The 26,655-nt window shown below is 37.5% G+C and overlaps 1 protein-coding gene across 2 annotated transcripts; it reads left to right on the top strand.

Annotated features, from left to right (window-relative positions):
- The first annotated feature begins 89 nt into the window (after nucleotides 1-89).
- On the top strand, nucleotides 90-26,655 carry cbarpb (CACN subunit beta associated regulatory protein b). 2 transcript variants are annotated; one of them, XM_065246310.2, is made up of 10 exons: nucleotides 90-273; nucleotides 4,002-4,075; nucleotides 10,497-10,642; nucleotides 13,314-13,393; nucleotides 13,635-13,797; nucleotides 14,449-14,620; nucleotides 15,110-15,259; nucleotides 18,031-18,265; nucleotides 20,832-21,021; nucleotides 21,611-26,655. In XM_065246310.2, exons 2-10 carry the CDS (start codon nucleotides 4,028-4,030, stop codon nucleotides 23,049-23,051), a joined length of 2,625 nt encoding a protein of 874 aa, XP_065102382.1. In that variant the 5' UTR covers nucleotides 90-273; nucleotides 4,002-4,027; the 3' UTR covers nucleotides 23,052-26,655. The 2 variants fall into 2 exon arrangements, with proteins under 2 accessions (XP_065102382.1, XP_065102391.1); XM_065246319.2 differs by having other exon boundaries at nucleotides 13,332-13,393.

The raw sequence follows: 26,655 nt of genomic DNA on the forward strand, positions 1-26,655 counted from the left end.
TCACTGACTCAAATGGGGGATTACCTCATTTCCATAACATAATCAGAGGGCGAGGGCGTGATAGACACTTGCGATAAGTAACGCTATACCTCATCCCTCACATTGACGTCACAACATGTTCATCTCACTGGGTGATGGGAGAGTGGGTGTGTTTAACAAGGGGGACTTCATTCATAAATACAAATAGCTTTGAAAGCCCGAATTAAAGAGAAGATCTGAGAATCGTCTGCTCGAGTTTTTTTTTGTCTCATGGACCACATGAATTACAGTTAGGTAAGTTGGCGTCTTCTTTCTATTCTATTCCAGCATATTCCTCAGTGTCTCGTGCGTTATTACATTGGAAATGATGGCAATGTAAAATGCGCAGTGGATCTTCATGCAGACTTCGGTTGTCTTGTGGTTTAAACGGTTATGGATTAAAAGAAAACACTTCGGTTTGCGCTGTGAATTAAATTCATATATAATGTTTTACAGCGCGTGTCTGTGAACGCCATAAAATAGCATCTATAAAAATATACATTTTGAATGAATGCAAGATGACAAGAGAAGCGAATGTTGCATAATATTCTTCATTATTCAAATACTGTTTTATATTCTGTTTTCATAAGTATAATATAGATAACGGTATGTATTTATATAGCATAATTATTTAATAATGTTATAAAATGTTAAATAAATAAAAACTTTCTCTGAAGAGCCCATGTTGCACTCTGTAAAGTAAAGGTGCTTCACGATGGCCCTATTTTTTGGCTGAATGGTTTTATAAAGAACCTTTAACATCTGAAGTACCGTTATGTTTCACATGAAAGAAATGTTTCCTTGGACTGAATGGTTCTTTGAGGAACCAAAAATGGTTCTTCTATGGCATCGTGTATAGGATAAACTCATGTTAAAACAACAATATATACAACATAAATATACAATTTATATGCAATAACTTTCAAATGGTTATCAAACAATCTAGTTATGTAAAGTCTTTAATATGCATGTCAGGATATGAAAAAGCAGTTAAGCAAAAACGCCGGCAGCCCTAAGTTTATTATAAAGCAGAAATCTGTGAATGTCATTACATTTGCATGAGTGCCTGTCTGTTTGTTCAATAACTTTAACGCATAGGCTATGTCCCCATAAAAGATGCATCAGCATTACACATCCGAGACGCGAAAAATAGCTTCAATTATTTTAACAATGAAGATTCTGAGAGAGAGAGAGAAGCAAAAAGAGATGAAATCCTGTGAAAACAGGTAGGTGGGCTGAATCTAGACCATTATGCAGTAAGAGCTGAAGGCTTTGCAGTCAGAGCCCTTTAAACACACTGTGCTCTCTTCTGCACCTCACACACACCACACACATACACACAAACGCACACACACAGCCTTTAGAGATGTGAGAAGAGGCAGCATCGCAACAGTAAAGAAGCAAGGACAAACACAAACAGCATTCTGTTTGTGGAGAGCCGCTCTGGAGGTGAGTGTGCAAGGGGGAGAGAGGTTTTTATGGTTTGAAAGGAAACCTGCGGCGGTAATGGTATTATCTGAGAAGAGCAACATATGCTGCCAGGCCCGAGTCGCCAGAGAGCCAGAAACATCTTGAGATAATGGAAAGAGAAAGAGCAAATGAAAGGGTGGTTTTGGGTGGGAAACAGTGCTGTTGTAATGCAAACTGATTTTCTTTTGACACCGTTGCATCTTTGAAGCACAGTAGGATTGTGATTTGCATGAAGGTACTTATGGAACAGTTCGTTCAAAAATGAGAATATGTAAGCTTTATGTTATTTCGAACATGTATGACAGTGGAAGATAATTTGAAGAATCGTACTATTGCTGTTCTCAAGTCATGTGATAGTTTGTGGGAGGAGCAGGCCAAATGTTTAAATCCTGATATTTTATTATTAGTTTATGTCAGATTTTTCCAAGGTAATGAACTGGTTTGGTTTCACTTAAAAAAAAATTCTTTTCATTTTATGAAACTGATTTATAAGAGGACAAAGACTTAAAGGTGCAATGTAGAAGTTTTAACGGCATCTAGCTGTAAAACTAGGCTAAGTCCACAGCTCACCCCTCCTTTTGGAAAAGCATATAGAGAATACGGTAGCCGCCACAATACAAACACATCATCATCTGAAACAACGTAGTGACAAAATGTGCTCTGTAGAGCAGTTTGTCCATTTAGGGCTACTGTAGAAACATGGTCGCCCTGAAATGGCGACTTCCATGTAAGGGGACCCCACATCGTATGTAGAAAAAAACGGCTCATTCTAACCATGGTTTCACACCAACCGCGTTTGAGGCGTCAAATTCGCGTCCACCGCGTCTAGTTTGCCGCTTTAACATTTTGAGTTTACTCACTTCATTCGCGCGTGAAAGCCACGGGTGAAATTCTTGTCATTGAGACATTCACACGGAAATTCGCGTCATGGGAGGGGCTTCTGCGACTCCGCTCACTTCCTGTAATCACATCACTACTAGAGCAAGCTCCTGATTGGTTAACGTGGCGTGTTTTTCTGCCAAAGTTCACATTTTTCAACTTGCACGTTTGCAGCTAAATGCATAATTCGAGCCGCAAGACCCCCAGACACGCGTCAACACGTCTTTACATTGACTTAACATTGAAATCACTCGCGCTTGACGCCTCTACCGCGGCTGGTCTGTAAGCAGCATATGGAAAAAAAAACAATACAGTTCATTTTTGTAGGTTTTTATACTCCACTGATAATATAGTTATGTATATTATATTGCATTTCTGTCAATAGATCCTCCTAAAAGTCCCACATTGCACCTTTGGTTTGTTGATCATAGCAAGATATTTATCTGGAAGCCACTTTTTGACTAATAATGATAATAATCGTAGCTTGATATCTAGTCCCTACTAGATTGAAAACAACCACATTGTTCTGAAAGTGTTACCAACACAGTCTCATAGCAATTCATATGTATTTTCGATGTGGCTAATTTCATATTAATTCGTACGACAACATTTGTACATTTCCGCGCGATTTGGTTTCGCCCGGTGACATTGGGCTTAGAAGCGGGGTTTCACTGTTGTTTTTTGTGATAATCGTACATATTTGAATTTTTTTTTACAAATTAGCCACCTCATAACATACTTACAAATTAAAAGATCATGCTGGTGCTACACAATGATTTTCGAAAACCATTTTTATCTACATTTCTCATCTAAAACCGCACGGAAAACGCGAGCATTGATTGATTCTTGTCACATGACCTGCGGTGCACTTGCGGCATTCTGATAAGTTGAGATGTTTTTAACTTGATGCGGTGCAGATGCGCCTGGAAAAAAAACGTGAACTTAAACAGTGACAGGAAGTACTAGCATAGGGGAACGTCACACATTTAAAAAAAATTTGTTTTCTAAATGACATCATTCCTAAAGCTATATCCTATTATTTAAAAATAGAAAATATCCCAAAAAAATTCTCTCCACTGCCAGTATCGCAATGTATCTCAACATATTGCATCGCATCACATGTATCGTATCGCATCACAAGATTCTTGCAGATGCACAGCCCTACGTTTTAAGCACGTTTATTTTTAACGTCACAAGGATAAGTAAAATTATAGTATATGAGTGAAATGTTTAGTATATGTGACCCTGTCTGTGAAATCCAGACTAAAGTCTCAATCTAATTGGAGCATCAAAGTTTGATTTCTAACATTGACTTTACATTGATTCCTATGATCTCACTCAGTCATATCAAGCTTATATTTTCACACAATGTTCTTTTCATTATGTATGATGACTTTAAACAGCAAATCACCAAAACATGATGGCAATGTGGAAATTGTACTGTAATCTCACAAGATTCGCTAGATAGGAACCCAGAATATTTCTGGTATTTGATGATCATGGCGAATAAACTGTTGGTACGGATACGCATTCCTTTCCCTTTCCTTGTGAAGGACAAATGGAAATCAAATCCATCTTTAGTGCCATAACCAACTTCAAAGCAGCCGCCTGACTTCCTGTACTGTCTTCCTCAGGGGGGACACTCTCTCTGGCCTGGACCATGAGCAATGACTCTGCTGTATGGAAAAACCTTACAGAACACTCCACAGTAAGTCCTCGACCCTCTTTGCCTCTTCTTCCTGTGCTGGTTGCTTTCATTGCCCCCATTCCCCCTCTTTACAGCATCTCCAGACATACAAATAGAAAATATCCGGTTCTGTCTCCCTCCTAATTGGATCCACCACAGCATCTAAGCAAATTAGCTTCAACTAGCGAATTTTGAGTCAGACTGAATCTGTCGCTGTCAGACAGAGCATCAGACAGCGCATCAGAACCCAGAATTACTGTCAGGAACTTCAATTACCGGTATAAGCAGCATCATTTGATTAGAGGATGCGCTTTGCAGAAGAGCAAAGTATTTTTGACTTTCCATTCATTGTTGATCAAGCTGCTTTGGCATTGGTTCTTGCTGATCTCCTTTGCACTAAACATAAAGATTTGGGAAACCCAGCTCAGTCCAAAAAATGTTACACTGTCAGAAAAAATGGTCCCAAGTTATACCCTTTAAAAGGGTCCCTATATACCATATGTCAAAAAAAAAAAAATTGCCAAAAAATATATATTTGCTGAAATGTTTACAAAAATATGTTGTCAAAAAAAAAATTGTCAATTTTTGTATATTTTGAATTACAGAAACAATGTTAAAGCATTAAAAATATATGTAGCCCTCCAAATATTTCAATGCAAAGAAATATATTCACTTCCATTGGAATAAAAACTTTGTTTATGTTACAAACCTGTAAACATAACAGTTTTAAAAAGGTTAAAATTAAATTGCGCTGTACAAAGCAATTCTAAATACAGCATAAATACATTTATAAAAGAAAAGAAACAACAATAAAAATGTAAATAAAAATAAATAAATAATTTAAGAATATAGATGGTTAAACATAAAATATTTTAACATATTTAGCATATATTTAAAATATATTTATTTAGGCAAAAAATACATTTTTGCCATATGGAATGTAAAATTAGAAATATGAAATATATGTTGATTTATGAAAGTTAAAACTAAATATATTTGCAAATTCAAAAATATATTAAATTCTACAAAATTTATTTAGCATATATTTAAAATATATTTTTGGCCAGAGAAATGAATTTTTTCCCGTATGGGATGTACCATATACAGTGTTGGAAGTAACGTGCATTACGTAATAATATTACTTTTCTGAAGTAAGGAGTAAAGTAACGCATTACTTTATAAATGTACACATTAATATTTGAGTTACTTTTTTAAAAAAATATTGCAAGTTACTTTTCAGTTTAATTAATTAAATGTAAAAATAAAATAATGTACTAAATTATACTGAACATATTTACGTAGAATTCCGCACTTTGTGCGCATGACCAGGAACAGTTTGAGTCAGAAACAGAGATGGCAGGCTAAAATTAAATCTTTAGGTGCAAACTAAGGTGTTTTTTAAACGGTATCGCCCCAGTGACAGCTAGGGGACCATTTTGTGACCATTTCCTGACAGTGTAGGTTGATTCAGCCCATGGTTGGATAAAATATAGACAAAGCCCCAACCGTGGATTTACTTTTACCACAAATTTTTTTTGGGGTTTAAACAATCCAGCATAGGTTCATGTATACCCAAAGTGTTGTTTTTTGTCCATATTTGACCGCATCATGGATTGAAACAACCAAGCATTTTCGAATGTGTAAAAATATATTGATTGTTACATTATAAGCATTACACTGTCAGAAAAAATGGTCAAATAATGATCCCTAGCTGTCACCGGGGCATTACCCTTTCAAAAAGTACACCTTTGCATCTAGGCAGTTCATATTTGTACCTCAGAGGTGCATATTGGTACCAAATGTAGGCTATACATGTATACATTTACATTTTATATTTCCCCAGTGACAGCTTGGGACCATTTTATGACGCTACTTAGATCACCATACTGAGCATTGCAAAGAACTGACTAAGTAAAAACTCTATTTTGTCCATATTTGTCAAGTCACCTTTTAAGAAAAGAGTCTGATCGCATCTTCAGGGTGCTACGTTCCTACCCGGCTCTCCTCCGTGAAAATCTTTTGCTGATGTTAAGCTGGGTTAATAGTGGTCTGCCCCAATGATTAACAACCTGCTGGTATTTATAGATTAGCGCTGCGGAGAAATCAGTCTTCCTGCCCATCTTATTTAGAAGGTAAAATATGTGATGTGTAATAACTGATGCTTTCATAGCAGTCCCTGCTCTTTAATGTAACAATGGCTTCTGGAATATTAGTTACGTATGTTCGACCAATGAAAAACTGTAAGGTGTTGCGTATATATATTATGGCCCACAAGCTAGTTAGAATCTTGCACTTATTAGCATTCTTTCCATTCATCACCTCTATGGATACATGGTTAAAGATGACAATTAACTAGGAGGCGAAGTGAGAGGTGTGCAAGCTTTTGTGCTTTGATGTCTTTGAGAAAGAACCCACTGTCTTATCCACCTTTGTCTCTGCAACGTAGACCTCCACCTCCTAGATCTTTCTAAATTTGTCTTACCACCTTTGGCATAGTGAAGGCTAGTGAAGATTAAACAAAGGGCTTTCATGTTACAACTGAAAGTTATACTTATGTAAAACTGCTGGAATGAATGCACTGTAAAACTTAGGTAGCATGCAATTGTAAGCTATTGTTACTTAAAGGGACACTTCACATTTTTTTGAAAATATGCTCATTTTCCAGCTCCCCTAGAGTTAAACATTTGATTCTTACAGTTTTGGAATCCTTTCAGCCGATCTTTGGGTCTGGCGCTAGCACTTTTAGCATAGCATAGCACAATCCATTGAATGATTAGACCATTAGCATCGCGCTAAAAATAACCAAAGAGTTTCAATATTTTTCCTATATAAAACTTGACTCTTCTGTAGTTACATCGTGTACTAAGACCGACAGAAAATTAAAAGTTGTGATTTTCTAGGCAGATATGGCCAGTGGTGTAGTCTAGATTTTTATAGTGAGTATACTGTGATTTTTCCCTCTCACCCTTATGCTCACTCGTCCTAGCGCGACACCTCATAAGCACCACCACACTCACAGATGCATACAGTAAAGATATTCATGTAACTTAGAGCATTCTGAAAGTGTACCCATAAACACATAAACTGAATGTGTTCTCAACATGTCAGTTTATTATAAGAAAAAAAGACTTTAGAGCCAATGGGTTTACAGCTGGGGAAACTGGACTGATTTTTAGACTGGTTTAGTGTTAATCAACATCTAACTCAGGAACAAAAGTTACTTAACTGTTAATTAAAATTAAATAAACTGTTTACAATCTTCAATCCGTGGCAAACACATGCATTGAAGGAGAAAAAAATATTCACTCTTTCAATAGATATTATCTGACAACTATATGTTTTTAATTAATACACATTTAAGATGACCATGAATTAACTATAATTTGCATAGTCATTGATATTAAAGCTTATTTTTTTGCATATAATATAAGCATTGTCTAAAAATTAAAATAGGCTTATACTTAATTATTATTACAAGACCATCCTGTAGCCTAAAATTTGCAAGTCTAAACTGAACATCAACGCAGACATGAATTTCCTCACAGAAGTTTAAGATCATATACATCTTGTCAAGATGATCTTGAACGCAGATATATAAATGAACACAGAGAAGGAAAGTTTAACACTGTGAAGCACAAGCAAACATGCAGAGGAACTGAATTGCAGTTAAAAACCATCAGGATATTATCACGGGCTTATTTTATTGCATTTGGAGCCTTACCTCCAGATAAAGTAATAAACTGGACTGATGATTTAAATGTTGTACTCACATGTGCGTTGTAAGCTCTATGGATTTTATGTTGCAGCACTGCTTCACTCGTTCACTTCTCTGTGTCGCGTGAGCAGCTACACTGCAGGTTCGACTTCATTTGGCGCTAAGCAGAACTCTTGGTGATGTCAAAGTACCGCGAGAGCGAATCAAAGCAGATTTCTCCATGTGATTACTGGAGTCGCTCTCGCGGTGCTTTGCTGTCACTTCCCTTTGGCGTCACACCAGTCTGCTCCCCAGTCACTTTCGCGTCACTATAGTAATTTGATTTCATAGAAATTCATACGCCGATCGGATCGCGCAGTTCGGCAGGAAGTATATAGCCTAATATGTATTTCAACCCGCTAAAGTGGCAAGTGTAGCATGCTAATGATCAGTGCTTCACATCTATATTATGACTAAAAGTTTAAAAATATGTCACAAAACCATGCTGTTACGCATCCTCGCGCTATTTTTAGTGGGTATACGGAAATCCTTGACCATTTCTAGTGGGTATACGGCGTATACCTGCGTATCACGTAGACTACACCACTGGATATGGCTAGGAACTATACTCTCAAACTGGCGTAATAATCAAGGATTTTGCTGATGTACCATGGCGGCAGCAGGCATAGTGATATTACGCAGTGCCTGAAAATAGTCCCCTGCTATTGAAAGTAACCAAGGGGACTATTTTTGGGCAGTGCATAATATCACAACGCCTACTGCAGCCATGTTACAGCAGCAAAGTCCTTGATTATTATGCTAGAATGAGAGTATAGTTCCATATCTGCCTAAAAATCACAACTTTAAATTTTTCGTTGGTCTTAGTACACGATGTGGTAAAACGATAGAATCACGCACATCCAAGTTAAATGCGGGTGCAGGATCAAATCAAAGAATAAGTAACAAAAAAGAGAAGGATCCGCACACCAAACAGCTCCCTTTCATAAACTTAGTATGTAACTACAGAAGAGTCAAGTTTTAAATAGGAAAAGTATCGAAACTCTTCGTTATGTTTTAAGTGGGATGCTAATGGTCTAATCAGATTGAATGCTAAGCTATGCTAAAAGTGCTAGCACCAGACACGGAGATCAGCTGAATGGATTCCAAAACGGTAAGAATCAAGTGTTTAACTCTGGAGCTTGAAAATGAGCATATTTAAAAAAAAAAAAGGTAGAATGTCCCTTTAAAGAACACCTATTTCATTGCTAAAAACAATGTTTTTTTGTGTATTTGGTATAATACAATGTGTTTGCATGGTTTATGGTTTTAAAAAAACACATTAGTTTCCAAATACCGTACATTTTTGTAGCTCCAGATTTCCCTCTCTTCCTGAAATGCATAGATTTTGTACAAAACTCATTGATTTAAAAAGCGCTGTGTCCCTGATTGGCCAGCTAATCTGTACGTAGTGATTGGCCTGAATACCTCTGATGTCGGTCTCGTCTACATCATGGAAATGTATAATAAAGCCTAGATGTCTCGTCCGTGTTGCTGGCCAATTGAGTGTAACGTCCGCATTTGGCAGACATCTTACCACAGGGCGTTCGCTCACTCGTAGCATTGTGTTTTAATGGTTCATGTATTTTTATATGACCATAACGTGCATAATTTTCTACTGATTTTCAAATGGTTTGGTTTGTTATAAACATCAAAGATGTACCTATGCCACTGCATACTTATACAAAAAAAAATTCATGAAACATGTTAAAGCATCCAGAATTATAGCCACATTAATAACGTTTGTAAAAAACCAAACCATTTGAAAATCGGTACAAAATTGAGCAAGTTATGGTCATTTAAAACAAGTACATGCACCATTAAAACACAATGCTACGAGTGAGGGAGCTTCCTGTGGTAAGATGGACGCCAGGTGATGATGTTAGAGACTCCGCCGTAACACATCTAGCCTATATTATACTTATCTACTACTGTATGGTCTACATCACCAATCCCAGGAAGTAAACTGTTGCCTACAATCCGTGTGTTTGTGGTAGTCCAAGAAAAGAGATTTACGTTGGAAACGATAACTCACGTCATCATTTACTTTGGGGTTTGTACCTTTGGAATATGGTTAACATGTACTTATACACACTTACACACCAAAGGAAATGTAAAATCGTGAATCGGACCATAGGTGCCCTTTAATGTAACCCTTCATAAAACAATACGTTTAGTTTGAACTGCATTTAGTTTAGTTTCAGTTTGGTTTACTTTACACATTCTGGGTTTTCAACCCATGGTTGGGTAAAATATGGACAAACCCAACAATGGGGTTAATTTAACCTAGAAAATGTCCATATTTACTGAACAATTGGTTGAAAAACCATAATAAGTTCATAACAGTTTTGTTTGTCCATATTTTACCCAACCATGGGTTGAAGCAACCCATCATTTATGGTGTGGTCAGTTGTATAATATTAATGGATGACCTGCTGTGTTTTTAATAGAAGTAAAATTCTCATAAACATAAAAAACCTGAAAACCAAATACTGCCTTTAGTAAAAGGGAATATACAGCTTCAGTTTCTGTCGTTTCACCCATTCACGGCATTGGAGTACAATGTCTCATTTCAAACTGAAGTCATGGCATTTCACTTAAATCTGGAATTTCCTCTTAATAATCCATTGTGACTACTCAATTGGGTCCCAAACCTCCAGAGTGACCTACCTTTCTCTGGTGTTTTTCCAGGATGTCCCCGTGTCATCAGGGACACAGAATGGCTATGTTCTCCTGTTGGTCCTCTTGTCCATCTTTGTCGGGGGGACGCTGGTCCTGCTCTCTGTTCTTCTGATTTTGTGTCGCCGCTGTTGTGAAGGTGACAGACGCCATGCATGGTAAGATGAGCGCCTTTAAACACACACATACGTTGACGTTACAGTATCACAACATCCATACTTATCCACCAATCAGATGTTAGAGTATAAGAGTTAAGGGTTTAAACAATTCTCAACCTAAAAGTTCCCCGTCTTCCATTGTTTGGCCAAACAGGATGCTCAGCCTCAAAGCTTTGCCATTGGATGAGAGCCTTGCTTAAATTTTTTGAATAGTGTTCTGTGTTTTGCTAAATAAAAATCATATTTTTTATGAAGTACAAAATAATAACACCATCACTATGCAATTATAATCTGATCGCTACAAATGATGCATATTTTGACACATCACGCAGAGCCGTAACATACAGGTTCAACTGTACTAAACCGATGCTCCAGTGAAGCTAAAGGCGCTTGGATCCAAAAATGCACATTGGTCACAGGCTGGCCATATTTCTCGGGTGAGAGGTGTGGAGTCTGCCTGCTCTCCAGGCAGCCTAGAGGAGTGCAGGCTCCCCAAATGACAAGCATAATGAGATCTCATACCAGCCATCAGACGCGATAAATCACTCCTGGTGCTGTAGAGTGCACTCTAGCCGACACACACACACACTCAGTGCCAGCATACACTGTGGATGGAGGACTGGAAGCACATTTTCAGTTTCTCATTACCACGCGATGCCTTATGGCAAATGAAACTATTTCGTTGTAATAAAGCCAGTGTCATTATTGACTCTATTATGTGTCATTTATTTATATGTCATCGCCAGGTTAGAGGACATAAATGAGAATTTCTTTTTTTAAATTGGTCACAGTTGTGTCATTCTCAAAATAATCTCAACTTCTGACCATCCTTGAAGCATTTAGGACGCCATTAGATCGCTTTATGAGTACGGTCGCTTTTAAAATGTTGGTTTCATGTTTGTTTTAAGGGGAAAACACCCGTAGAAAGAAAAACATTTGTAGTGCAGGATGAGTCACTGGTATTTTTGCATTTTTAAACAGCCTGTCGAATTTCAATGTATTTGCTACAAGTGAATGTAAAGGAGCACGCTACCAAAAAATGGTTAAAATATGTACCCCAGCTGTCACTGGGACAGTACCCTTTTGAAAGGTCCTTATATGTGCCATTAAGTACAGATATGTATACATTTGGTACCAATATGCACCTTTCAGATACTTATATGTATGAACTCCTTAGGTGCAAAGCTTTTTTTTTGGTACAACCTGCTGGGGTACATATTTGGACAATTTATTCTGACAGTGTATATATGGACTCAAAAGTAAAACACATGAAACTAATACACTGAAAAAATATGATTCATTCAATTTACGCAATTTTTTAAGGTAAGTGGTTGCGATCAATTTATTTAAGCTACATTTGAACAAAAAAGATTAGTAAAGTAAAATAAAATAAAACACTTTTGTTTAAATGTAGCTTAAATAAATTGATTGCAACCACTTACCTTAAAAAATTGAGTAAATTGAATAAATCATTTTTTTTCAGTGTAGACTCAAAACTCAACATTTTATGGATTTTTTGTGACAGTAAAAATGCAAACCTGTAATAAAACTAATAAATAGGGTTTATGTTTTAAATTGAGTTTGTCCCTTAAAAGCTAATGAGGATTTTTAACATCATGATTTATTAACTTTTTTGGGAAAAAACTATCAAACTAAAAATTACCAGCACACTGTAAAAAATACAGTGTGCTGTATATATATATAAATTCTGAAATGAATATATATAAATTAATATATCATATAGAATATATAAAAATATAAATAAATATATCTATACACATGTAAATGTTTCTTAAATACATATATGAATGTGTGTGTATTTATATATACATAATAATTACACACAGCACACACTCAAATATTATGCAAAAAAATCACTTTTATTTTGTATGCGATTAATCGCGATTAATCTTTGCCCAGCACTAATGTAACTTAAAAAATTAAGTTAAATGATTTAAACTTGATTTTATAAGTTGTCAACTTTTTACAGCCAAAACTTAAAAAACGGACTAATTTTTACAGTGCAGTGGTTAAAAAATTAGCTCATAAATAAAAAAAGTGAAAAACAATTAATATAATGTGGTGGTGTTGTACGCATTGGAAGTACTTTTCTAAAACATTTTGTCTTTAATATTTTCATTTAATTTGTCATAATAATTTTTTCCAAAGATTTAAAACCAATAAAGTAACAAACATTTTAATCCTTTATGAAATTATAAATATAGTAAATTTAATTGTAAATCCGATTGTAAAAGAAAAGTTTTACATATTCGAAAAAATATTTGTGATGCTGGACCACAAAACCAGTCATAAGGGTAAATTTTTTTAAATTGAGATTTATACATTTAACTTTAAAGTTGTTCAAATGATGTCATAAAACAACATATATTACATTACAGACAAATACATTTTTATGTATATATTAACAGTAGGGCATTTTCATGGAACATGATCTTTATCTAATATCCTACAAATTTTTGGTCATAAAAAAGCAAAAAATTTTACCCATAAAATGTTTTGTTGGCTATTGCTATAAATATACCCTGGCGATTTATGACTGATTTTGTGGTGCTGGGTCACATTTGGGAGTGACCCAGCTATGCATGTTATGAATGAGAGGAGTAAGACTGACATAAATGTAAATGTGACTGATTACATGTTTGCATTGAAGGTTCATTCTTTGCCTCAGGGCTAGTGATGACGCTGAGAAAAGTAATACCACCTATATTGAGGAGGCCCAGCCAGTGCATGGTAAGACTTCACCAACATAGCAAACGTATGCATGTGTGCAATGCCATTTCTTTCACAACACATTGCAATCAATATGCGCTCATATTGACTTACACATTGTAATCGATTGTGACAGCTTGTAAAAACCCAGCTAAATTTACATGTTTTATTAGTCTTATATGCACATGAATACAGTCAACTAAGTGCAATATGCAAAAACAACTCTCACATCCACTGCTATAATCTGTCTCGCTCCACACAGAGATTACAATTCGCGTGGATGAGTCAGACTGCCTGTCGGCAGCCAGCTCCCACGACATGGAGACCGAGCGTTTCCTCTCCACGGGCACCACTGGCCGCCGGGTCTCCTTCAACGAAGCGGCGCTCTTCGACCACAGCAAGAAGACCCAGGAGAAAGGTCGAAGGTCAGCCGCCAACTCGCTTACACAACCCACTCCAAACACACAGAGTTACAGCGGTTACAGTCTACAGCTTCCATTATTCATTTATATAAGCTTCGTTTACATGTACAGTTTACATTTAGAGTTGCTGACTAATAGCATGACATTTTTATGTGAAATAATGTTAATGGAAATATTTGTAATTGTTGCAAACCTACAGTAATGGGACAATGAATTTTTTTTTAAATATTTAGAATTCATTGTAGATTTATTTTGTATTTATTAATTATTTAAATTTATTTATTTTATATTAAATGTATTATTTTGTATGTATTATGTATTATTATGTATTATATTTTTTATTATAAAAAATAAATAAATAAATAAAATAAATAAATGTATTATTTTCTATAAATCTATCTTTAATATTATTAATCTTTTTCTTTTCATAGTATTACATTTACCTATACATGTATGTGTCTTTTTATTTATTAATTAAAATTTTCCTTCATATATGCAACGTACTGTACCCATACACAGTACAGTCCTGATTTCCTACTTTTCCAGGACTTTGTGTGATCTGTGTGCACATTCAGTTCCTTTGTTCGAGAAAATGTCGTGCTGTTCAACCCGCCAACGTGTTTTGTAACATCTCTCCGCTCTTTCTGACCTCAGGTACACGCTGACGGAGGGCGACTTTCATCATTTAAAGAACGCGCGGCTCACCCACCTCCACCTCCCTCCCCCCGCCCTGCACATACTCACCATCCACGAGTGTGAGTCATCCGAGAACAGCATCGCCATGACAACGAGGCCCGTCGCCAAATCCAGCCTCTCCATTTTTCAGGTGGCAGTCGCATTGCTCTGCTAATAGAAGCTGAAATATTGATGTTAGTCATTACGTAGACAGCGTGTGATGGGGTTTTTCTAGGTCAGTTAAGCTTTGAGGCCATGACGGACAGTCTTAAGTGTTACATAGGAATGACTTGAATCATTAGAAGTTTATGCATTACAGAAATTGATTTATTTAGATGATGGGGTCATTCATATTTATGAGGCCCTTGGGAAATGCTGCTCCAATAAAATAACAGTAATTTAGTCTAAAACTTTTTTTTAAAATTAAATTAAGAAGTATAACATTTAAAACAATAATAAACAACCAAAAAAGCAAAAACTCACCTTATTAATATATCAATCTTATTTTTAGGTGTTAAATTATTATATTTAATGAAAACATTTTTGTGATTTTTCCAATTGCTTCATATTTTATTCGATATTTACATGATTCTGATCGGCGAGTTAAATGTCTTTATTATTGTTTTGGTCACATGCACAGCCACCAGTATGTTCACTGCCCCAAACTGCCCTGACCAGTCGGAGCCTCAGCCCCAGTTCTGCCCTTCCCGGTGATGCTCTCAATTCTGTTGTGGACAAGTTTTGTGAGAGTATTACAACAACCGGTCCTGAGCCCTCCAGCCCCTGTCTAGTAAGTAAATTTTACTTTCTAATGACATATTACATGTAGTCAATAACCATTTAAAAGGTTTATAATGCCACATGTTAGCTACTACTGAAACAACACTGCGTTTTTTGTTAACATTAGTAAATGCATTAGCTAAAGTACTAACAATGTCGTTTTTTAGCCTTTATTATTCATGGTTAATGTTAGTTAATGCCATTGTTCGTGTTCACGACGTGCTTTAAAGGTGCAATGTGGGGCTTTTAGTGGCATCTAGCACTGTGACTGTGGATTGCAACCAACGGCTCAGTCCACAGCTCCCACGTCCCTTTCGAAATTCATAAAAAAGCTACGGTAGCCGCTACAGGACAAACACGTCATCATCTGAGACAACATAGTAAAAAACACGCTCTATAGAACACTTTGTCCGTTAAGGGCTACTGTAGAAACATGACGGCGTGAAATGGCGACTTTCATAAGGTAATGGGTAGGGGTGACAATTGATGACATGCTTTTCATTTATTTGGCAAAAAAGGAGAATGTATTGCTATTTTTACAGGAACTTATGTGCCTTTTTAGCTCAAAAAGATTGAACTTGAAGCACACAACTTGATTAAACTGAAAAATTAACTTGCTATACTCGAAGCATCCACACGAGCGCAGGGGTGCGCGCGGCAAAAATGACGTCCACGCAGAGTGGGCGGTAGTGCACGAGACCCCATTTCGCTTGCCGGTGTGCACATCAAATTTTATAACTTTGCGCGTGGCTCTGCAACCCAAGAAGCATGAGTTCCAGGCGAATCTAGCCGAGCATTACGTCTCATCATGCCGGCACCCAGTCTGCGCTTAACATTCAGGTAACATACGGGCACGAGGCTACATTGCGCATGCGTCGGAGCGTGTGTGAGACCGAGACAAGCGAACCAAACGGTTCGGATGTTTTTTCACGTACCATGCTACCCCTAGTAATGGGGGACCCGCGATGTATGTAAATAAAAACAATACAGTTTATTATATACGTCTTTATACACCGTTGATAGTATAGTTATGTATATTATATTGCATTTCTTCAAGAGATCCTTCTATAAGTCCCACATTGCACCTAATGTTAACAGTTACAACTTAGTAGACAGATAGTAAAAAGTATCGACACAGTGCAAAATAATTTTATTAAAATACACAACGTTTTGACCCAGAAGGGGTCTGTTTTATTGGGCATTTACCAAAAGCTTTTCTGAATGTGCGCATATTTTTCTAAATTTGTAAAAAATTTCAATTTTAAGAGTAATAAATGCTGTATAAGTATTTTACATTATTAGTTTAAGTTAGCACACTGCGTCAACTCTTTCCCAGCCAGCGTTTTTTTTTAAAGTTTCCAGCCAGCGCCAGTATTTTTCATAATTTTCACAAAAGTTGAATGCTTTTCAGAAAATGTTCTTCTTTAAATATATAAACATAGAGTATATCAAATAAATGAACAGACCCTCTGGTTTAAATAAAAAATGTTTAATTGTCATTAGTTTTCTATCACCTCTCAAATATGGCAATGTTTCTTCAAAAACACCAAATTTGAGCAAAAAGCTGAGATAATTCCATTTCTGGAAGGACTTTTTATGGAGATCAGAGTCAGAGCGATTCTCAAAACATACACGGACATACAGCTGTTTGCCCTAGGGTGATACTTACAGGTTTTATAAATTGCGGAAGAGCGCCACCTGGTGGATAATACAGTGGTATTACAGATACCGGAAATACTCGTCATTGGCAGGGAAAGTTTTCTCGTAATTGACAAGTTAACTCGTCAATGGCGGGAAAAGAGTTAAAGGATAATTCTGGTATTTAACACTTTGAGTCTCATTTTTTGGTTTGTTTTGGATGAACTACAGTGATGGACACAGAAATTTTGACAATGGGTCGTGTCTTGAGTTTTTATCTTGTTTAGAAGCGTCTCTTGACTGCTTCAGAATGGAAGTCAATGACCATGCACAAACATGTCATTAAACAACACTTAACGTTCATTTTCAAAACTGTGCTACTCACCGAGTGGTATGTGGTGTTCGTTGATGATTAAAAACAAAAATATTGGCGCAATGAATGATTTCAATCCATGTTATTTGCTAAAGTGGAACTATTTTTTCAGATACCTCACAACCGCGTATATACTTCCGCTCTATATTTGAGTCTGAAGCGTTAGCACACTCCCGACCACTTGATGGCGACAACCACTTTGCCATACAAGTACGCTCGGTGTCTAGCATATAGACAGTCACAATCGAGCTCAACTTCAAACCTAAAGCTGGTCACTGAGCCATCAAATATGGGAAAAATTTGTTCTGAGAGAAACTGAGCGAAAAAACTACAACCACATGTAAACAGACCCTTTTCTGTTTCCCGGCGACAGAGTGATATATCAGCGAGCAATGAGTCTTCCAAGAGAAGTCAATGGAATTTGACTTGTTTTTAATCATCAACGAACACCACAAACCACTCGGTGAGTAGTACAGTTTTGAAAATGAACGTTAAGTGTTGTTTTAATGACATGTTTGTTCATGGTCATTGACTTCCATTCTGAAGCAGTCAAGAGACGCTTCTAAACGAGTCAAAAACTCAAGACACGACCCATTGTCAAAATTTCAGTGTCCATCACTGTAGTTCATCCAAAACAAACCAGAAATGAGACTCAAAGTGTTAAATACCGGAATTATCCTTTAACTAATGTTAACAAAAAAAACTTATTGTAAAGTGTTCTTATTTCTTTAACTAAACACATGATGTAATCATTATGCAAACATAAATAGATGGAGGTAAGAGGAGGAGTGGTTCGGACAACAGGCATGATGGGTAATGGCAGAGAGGGTGCGTCTGCCTCAGTTACGGCCCTGTCGTCCCCTGGTGGGGCCCTGCAGGGACCCATGCAACAGTTCTTCACCAAGCTCCGTCGTCACGCCAGTCTGGAAGGAGCAAGTCCTTACTTGAAGATAAAAAAGTGGAAATTTGACAGCAGCCAAAGAGCTTCAAGCCTAGAAATGAGAGGTGAGTGGACACATCTAAAAGTTTTCGAGTTTTTGAAGCGTCGCCAAAATTATGATTGCCTTTTATAAACCCAACAGATCACTCAGATCATTAGGATCACATCAGCTAGAAATACCAAGGGTTCACTCAAAGCAAGGAGAGTCAGCTTTTAGCTATTATGCCAGTCGCAGCTGGAACCAGCTTCCGGAGGAGATCAGATGTGCTCCAACAGTAATCACATTCAAATCCAGACTCAAAACACATCTGTTTAGCTATGCATTTACTGAATAAGCACTATGCTGTGTCCGAACTGATTGCACTATATTATATATGCACTTTTTTATTTCTCTTGTTTTTATTCTTATTTTTAACTGTTTTATACTTTTATTCCCGTTTTAGTCTTTTACACACATTACAACAGTTTTTATTAAAATCACATTTATTTTCTTTTAATTGATATTTTAAATTCATGTATCTTTAATTTTTTTGTTTTCTCATTTCTATGTAAAGCACTTTGAATGACCTCTGTGTGTGAAATGTGCTATACAAATAAACTTGCCTTGCCTTGCCTTTAATTCATGAACATAAAGAAATGCAGATGTATTATATAATATTTTGGTTAAATGGTTCAGTTTAATACATTTATGAGCAAGTGGCTTGATATATTTTACATTTAGATTAATGCATTTGGCAGATGCTTTTATCCAAAGTGACTTCAAGCTACACATTTGATCAGTTTCTATGAGGCTGTTTACACTTGGCATTAACATGCGATTTCGTCGATCGGATCACAAGTGGACGACGTTAATGCCGGGTGTAAACGGTGTTCAAAACTTTTTGAACGCGTTCACTTTCGACCACTTTCAACCACATCCAGAGATAGTCGAAACCACTTTCGATCGGATCGCTTTGGAGTTGCAGAACGCAATGTGGTTGAATGTGTTCGAACAGCCAAACGTGACCATAGATATGTATAAAGGCTAGATGGCTCGCCCGCCCTGCTGGCCAATTGAGTGGAACGTCTGCATTTTGGCGGCCATCTTAGGACAGGGCGCTCGCTCACTCCTAGCATTGAGTTTTAATGATGCAGGTACTTTTAAATGACCATAACTTGCTTAATTTTTTACCGATTTTCAAACGGTTTGGTTTATTATAAACGTCAAAGATGTAACTATGACACTGCATACCTATACTAAAAATATATAAAAAAATCATGAAACATGTCAAAGCATCCAGTATTATAGCCACGTTAATAACGTTTGTAAAAAACCAAACCGTTTGAAAATCGGTAGAAAATTGAGCAAGTTATGGTCATTTAAAAGTACCTTCACCATTAAACTCAATGCTACGAGTGAGCGAGCGTCCTGTCGTAAGATGGCCGCCAGGTGATGCCATTAGGGACTCAGCGGTAAGCCATCTAGCCTTTATACATATCTATGAACGTGACCGCCTTCTCTCCGCCCATTTATCTAATCTGAGGTATTAAACACAAATTTTACGTCCTTTTTTGACTTCTGGCGTGAACATACGGTGAACAGCGCTATTTTTTAGCCTTTCATTAATAAAACAACTGCGGGTGTTCTCCGTTCTCAGTTGCGCGATCCTATTTCATCAATTGCGCTGAAAATTCAGAGAAAGCTCTTACATATACACGTACAAAACTCTGTGCAGCATGTTTACTTGCTAAACAAGCAGTGGACTCCGACATGATATAAGTTTGCGTCCATATAAACTCATAATTACTCCCGCTTGGGTTTGAATGACAGCAGAGAGATCGCCCACCGTCTCACAGACCACCCCCTCACAGTATTCAGGACAGATGCGGTCGAAAGTGGACAAAAGAGACGGATTTAAATACCAGGTGTAAACGTAATGTGTCTCTCTCGTCCACTTGTGATCCAATCAATGAAAACACATCTTAATACCAAGTGTAAACAGCCCCTATGTGTTGCCTGGGATTTGCGTTTCGGACAACAGGCATCAAAATGGTGTTCCTAAAGTATTTCTATAGTCTCATATTGGACACGCAGTTGTATGCTGTTCCTGTTGATTCAAATGTGGCTCTTTGGTTATGTCATCTTTTGATTTATACCCTCTCCGGTCTGTCAGCACAGAAGGAAGTGGGACAACACTGCTGTGACAATATTATAAGCCTTTGAAGCGATCAGTTTTCTAGCCTTAGGGGATGCGAAGCAATATTGAACATTCTTTGCTTTTCATTTAGCTCCGGTGTTGCGTATTACATTGGTAAATGATTGAAAACCTGATTGGAGTTTTATTGCCTTCGTGTAGCATAGAGCGGATTCAGAATCAGACTTTGGCTTTTGTGTGTAACAGACTATAGAAAAATCGCTGTGGTATGGGTGCCAAAATTCACTCTCAAGCAGATGGCCGGTTGACGCAGGGCTCTTCCCATCCAAGTTTTTTTTGAACGGAGAGGCAGAGAAAGTGTCTGTCCGAAAAGCTCATTATTTTTTTATTTGTTAAAAATAATAGTTTTGATTAAAGCAAAGATTTGCATCTTTTGTTCTTTTACTGGTGGTGTCCATGAGGATCGTGAATTGATGAAACTGTGTCGTCCTTACAGGCTCTCCCAAACGGAGGCACTTTCAGAGGCAGCGTGCGGCCAGCGAGAGCATGGACCAGGAGGATCACGACGCCCATCATATCGACCTCATCCAGTACATCGCTCGCACCAAGGACGTTACCTACTGCCCCACCCGGCCCAGTCCACGTCTCCTATCCCCCCCTTCAACACCCCCACCCTCCCTCGGCAGGTATCTTTAATTGCCTCTCTCATGCATTCGCTATAGCAACCATCTGCCCGCCTCACGCCTCAGACTCCATTCCACGCTGGATTGATCTCAGTGATAACATTGCCTTACCACGGCATCATTAGATAGCTCTGCTACATTTCAAATAGACTGTGCTTTAATATCACTGCTTTGCTTTCGATGATAGAAGATTAGATAGAGACTATTTGGGTACCAGAATACCATATGTTGAGATGGTGTTGTGGGGCCCATAAAAAACGTTAACACCATATGTCAGATCCTTTAGAATTTTTAGCAGTTGGTATGTTTTGCATATTGGTGAATATGCACGGTTTTCAACATTAATGCACATTCTTATATTTATGTACTGGTCTTCCTAAATGAACCACCACAGGGTGAGTCACTGCCATCTGTGCACTAATCGAGAAAAGCAGATGCCCGTTTTAACATATCTCAATCTGAGCTATACCCAAACAGATAAACACATCTAATGGACACATGCTGAAATAAACATGATCCTGCGGCATGAAGAAAAACGATGTGTATTTTAGTAAATAAGCTCTTCTGACTTTGTATATGTGCTGCTTTGCAGGTTAGAGGTGGAGGTGATGGTGGAGCCCAGTAGCAGCAGAGCAATGGGGCCGGGGGTGATAGGCCTCACCTCCGAACCCCCTGATGAGAGCTTTGGGATGGGATGCCATCAAGAGAGCTTAGAACCTCAGACCTTGTACCGTGATATCTGGACTCTTCGTGCCTCGCTCGAGCGATATGTCTCCTCAGACCAGAGCAGCAACAATGACAAAGATTCGGTCCGTAGTGATGCAGAAAGCGTATGTTCTCTAGGGGGTAGGACTGAGATGGGTGGGCTTCCTAGATACCCTTCGCAGGATATTGGAGATGAGACGGATGCGGACCTGCCGATAGACGAAGGGGTGGAGAAAAGACGCAAGCAGGATAGTGTAGATTCAGAAAAGGGAAGTGATGGAGAATCTGGAAACCGCAAGCTTTTGCAGATGGACAGTGGTTATGCGTCTATAGAAGCCCCTTCTCGCGCTCCTGAGGAGCTGCGACTGTTCGGGAGCAGCAGCAGTAGTAGTAAAGACGGTTCGGCTGTGGAACGCAGGCATTTCTTCAGTTCCGGACGCAAAGGAACCGTCTGCGAGAGCTTCGACACGGACATCTTTGACGAGGAACTGGAGGAGGAACCCGCAGGTGCTAGCGGCGGCGTTGACGGAGTGGAAACCGGTGAGAGTGCGATTCTGTGGTCACCTTACGGACAGATGTTCACTCAGCGTGACGCTCAACCTCACCCCCCCGTCCTTTCTCGACGTGACTACAGCATCGATGAGAAAACGGAAGCTTTATTTCACGAGTTCTTGCGGCACGATCCGCAATTCGATCAGCAGGAGTCACCGTTGCGCTCTAAGCATCGTTCCCGCGTACACCTGCGCAAACAGTGGCAGCGTTCCAAGCAGTACAGCGATCCGGGTCAGCGCTTCCAAACGTCTTTCGACCGGTACCGCATTCCGCTTCGACGCGGCGAAACAGTCAACTACCCTCTAGAGACTAGCTACCACAGCACGCTTCCGCGAATCGTCAGCGCACCTGACGAAGAAAGCAGCGAAGGTGCGACCAGTACTCCGGAAACACCCAAAACAGATCAGGACACTGCTAGTCAGGATACAGCGACGGATGCGAAAGATGGCAAGACAGAAATATCTTCTAGCTCTGACAGCAGTGGAACCATCAATGAAAAGGAGGTTCTTGAAGCATCGCAAGCAATCACTGACACTGCCGCGGAGCAAGCAATGGGTCGGGAGAACTCTAGTCAAGCATTACCACCTCCCGAGCCACCTGATCAAAGTATACCCAAAACAAGCTACGGCCCACAGACAATCACAGAAGAGCTAAGTGACAAACTAGCAGCTACCCTCGATGAGCGACTGTACTCGGATCTGCGCAAGACCCGGGAACAGACCGATTGTAGTGCCGTGACAGTGACCAACACGTCACCCGATCACAGTCCGGTGTAGCATGTGGCTCCATTCATCACACACTACACAGAAACTGCAGGTTTTGATAGAAGTTACTTTTGGGCTCTGATCTGGAACAGGTTGGGTCATCCACATGATGTTAGTCGTGTTGTACAGATGTATCTTCCATGCCCAGATAGAGAAAAAAATGGAGATTAAAGCTCATACCTCACATTGATAGACAAACCATGTCTTAAGCAAACAAAGTGTCCATTGTCTTTGTTATTATAGCTCTCCATTTAGCTACTTGTTGACTTCGAAAGCCAATATTTTCACTGCACTAGGTAATTCACTGTGAAATTGGGTGCTATTAGATTTAAGATTTATTATATTTCTAAGTGCATGAATTTTGTTGCAGTGTTGCAATCTGGGTTTTTTTTTGCATTCTGGATGTCTATTTATGGTCCAGATTATTATAATAGTTTTAAATCATAAAGGATGGTCCTCTTTTTAAAAAGCTGTTTTTTTTTGTTTGCTTTTGAGATGTGGTAAAATCAAATACGATTCATAATTGGCATTTTCATTTCTATTATGTAGCCGTTGTCTGATTATTATTATTATTATTATTACGTTTTATAAATAAAATTCCATAATCCTCAGCATAATTAAGATAAACTATAAAAATTGCTGATATATATCCTTTATTCCAACCTGGAGATAGATGGGATCTTTCGAGTGGAATTAGCTTGTCTCCTCCAAACACCACAATCCCAAATTAGCGATCCATTATTATGTGTCACTGACTGTCTTAGAAAAGTTTTATTTTATTATTGAATTTGCTTAAACTGCCTCTTTGTGTGAAACTGGTATTTTAATGACTTTATTATTATTATTATATATTTTAATTGTATAATTTGTTGTGTACTGTTATTTGAAAATGAGAAATTAGAATATGTGGTGCCAAATTGTAAGGAAATAATTAAACATCAAACACTGCAAGCAACAGCTGGGGGAGAAAGGTTATCTCTGTTTATATAAATAGATAGCGATATAGGGTTCGAATCAAGCCTTTAGAGACATTATTTATGAATGTGTGAGAAAGGCATGCCTTTTCTTGCATGTATTTCACAAAATGATCCCTCTTCTTATTAGCATTACTTTTATGTGAAAATTACCATGAGGATAATCTCTAGAGATGGTCTGCATTAGCTGCCATCGGGAAATAATGGACAAAAGAGACATTTAGAGTGACTCCCACTGGCTGGCATGGTTGTGAATCACGCTACAACATTCAACACAATACGAATTATCCAATAAAACTAGATGCCTAAAGTATGAATAACTGAATCTTGAGCTCCTGTTAAAATACACTAAAAAAATAAAAGCTGGATTTACTTAAAAATATAGTGCATCATTTTTGCATCCTTTTTTTAAGTATTACATGAAATTTCAAGTAAAACTTACTTAAAAAAGTGGATGCAAAAATTATGCACTACATTTTTAGATAAATCCAGTGTATTATTTTTTAACAGTGTAAATAGTGTCAGTCACCGCTCTCAGTTTTATATCTTTAGGTTTGATGATCTCTAAGCCAGTGGTTCTTAAACTGGGGGCCCTATGATGGTGCTATAGGGGGGCCCCAGTTAAATGACATTTTATAAAAAACATTAATTTATCCAAATTCTGAGTAATTAAACCTCATCACCAATTTAATAAGTTTTGTTTAGCTAAAATTTTAAGTTTTGGAATCTTTTATGTCATAAATTTTCTTTGGGGGGCCACAAACGGATGCACCGTACACAGGGGGGTCGCACGCTGAAAAAGTTTGAGAACCACTGCTCTAAGCAATTCAGATTCACATCCAATTCACATTTATTACTGTGATGCCTTTACGCTCATTGTTCAATTGGAGACCCGAGAGGCCTCTTGATGCAATATAGCAAAGCTGTTTAGCATCTGTCAGCATTGTCTACAAATACTCACCCACTGTTATAAAATATTTTTTGGTTCAACTTTAAAAAGTAAGTAAAAATTTTTAGTTCATTTACATTAAAAATTTGAGTTGACTAAAAAAAATTTCATGTTCAAATGTTTGAATCAACTCAAAATTTTTAGGTACTAAAAATTCATTCAATTTACTACATTTTTTAAGGTAAGTGGTTGCAATTAATTTATTTAAGCAACATTAAAACAAATTTAATTTTTTTTATTTAATTGCAATCTTACAAATGCAATCACTTTGCTTACAAATGCAATCACTTAACTAAAAAAATGTAGTAAATTGGATGAATATTTTTTTTCAGTGTGTAAAAAATCTTTTTTTTTTTAATCTACACTAAGAAATTCCGTAAAAAACTGTGAAATTTTGGCAGCTGGGGTACGGGAAAAATACAGTAAAATAACCGGCAGGATAAATTACAGAAATCTTCCGTAATACAAAAATACAGTTTTTTTTCTCAGATTTACAAGTCATGTCAAATTACTAGACTAGAGCTTACATCTCTAGTCACGATAAATAATAGTAAGTTGAAATAACTTAAAAAAAATTAAGGCAGCAAATAATTTTTTACAGTGCAGGTAACTTACATTTTTAAGTTGAACCAACTTTATTTTAGCATTGTGCCATTTTAAAAGCAGTAGCCCTTTTAGGGCAATTGTTTGAGCTTTTAAGTAGCATGCGAAAGGCTACAAGGACAATGCATTTTGAAAAAATAAAATATTGTACGGTTTAGGCTGCAACTAAAGTGCCCTATTCAGAGAGAAAATATTAAAATGAAAGACCTTCATTATGCAGATGAACAATGACTGATGAATTACGAAAAGAGAGAAAGGTAGCTTTGTCACAAAAGCTTATATTGTTGATTGATTCTAGCCTAAATGAAACATCCCGACCACCTCACATTAATAATACGGTGCCTTCCTGTGTGCTTAAACATTAAGAGAGCGGGATCTCTGCAGAGCACTTATTTCTTATCACCCGAGGTTATTAAAAAACAGAAAACAAACAAAAAGCTTTCATTCATGATGTGCAATGGAAATCCAAACACAAATCTGGTCTTTTGTTTTCATTGCAGTGTTGATGCAACATCCAATATGTACAAAGGATAAAGTAGAGCTGTACTGTATATAAGCACAATCGTGTCCCATTCCAGAACTAGAATAGTGAATGTCTTGGATTTGGCATTAACATAGCTGGGACTTTTGGGTGATATGTGCACAATCAAATAGTCTGTCTGTAGATGGATTACTGTGTATAGATTTGCATGTGATGACAAATTTAGCAGAAACAAAATTAAGGAACCAAGTAAGATATTTTTGTGTGAACTGGAAATTTACAAGAGATACGACAATATTTTACGAAGTTATGCTTTTCTGACTGATAAGACTTTGGCATATTTCAGTGGATAATAGTATATTTCAAAAATATATTTATGTGCCAGGGAGAAAAAAAATCTGCTTCATCTTTTAATAGTTATTTTACGAAGAAACGAATGTGTGAATGAAAAGAGCAAGAAGCGTTTACTGAATGTTTGTTTTGTTTACCTTGATCTCTTTATTCTAGATCTATTGAGCCTTGAGGGACCAACCATTCTAAACATTTATTTTCATGTTATGTTTTCCGACTAGTCAATAAAGAATGATGCATTATAACTTGCCCGAGTCC

The sequence above is a fragment of the Paramisgurnus dabryanus genome, chromosome 24 (assembly GCF_030506205.2).
Source record: "Paramisgurnus dabryanus chromosome 24, PD_genome_1.1, whole genome shotgun sequence".
NCBI lineage: Eukaryota > Metazoa > Chordata > Actinopteri > Cypriniformes > Cobitidae > Paramisgurnus > Paramisgurnus dabryanus.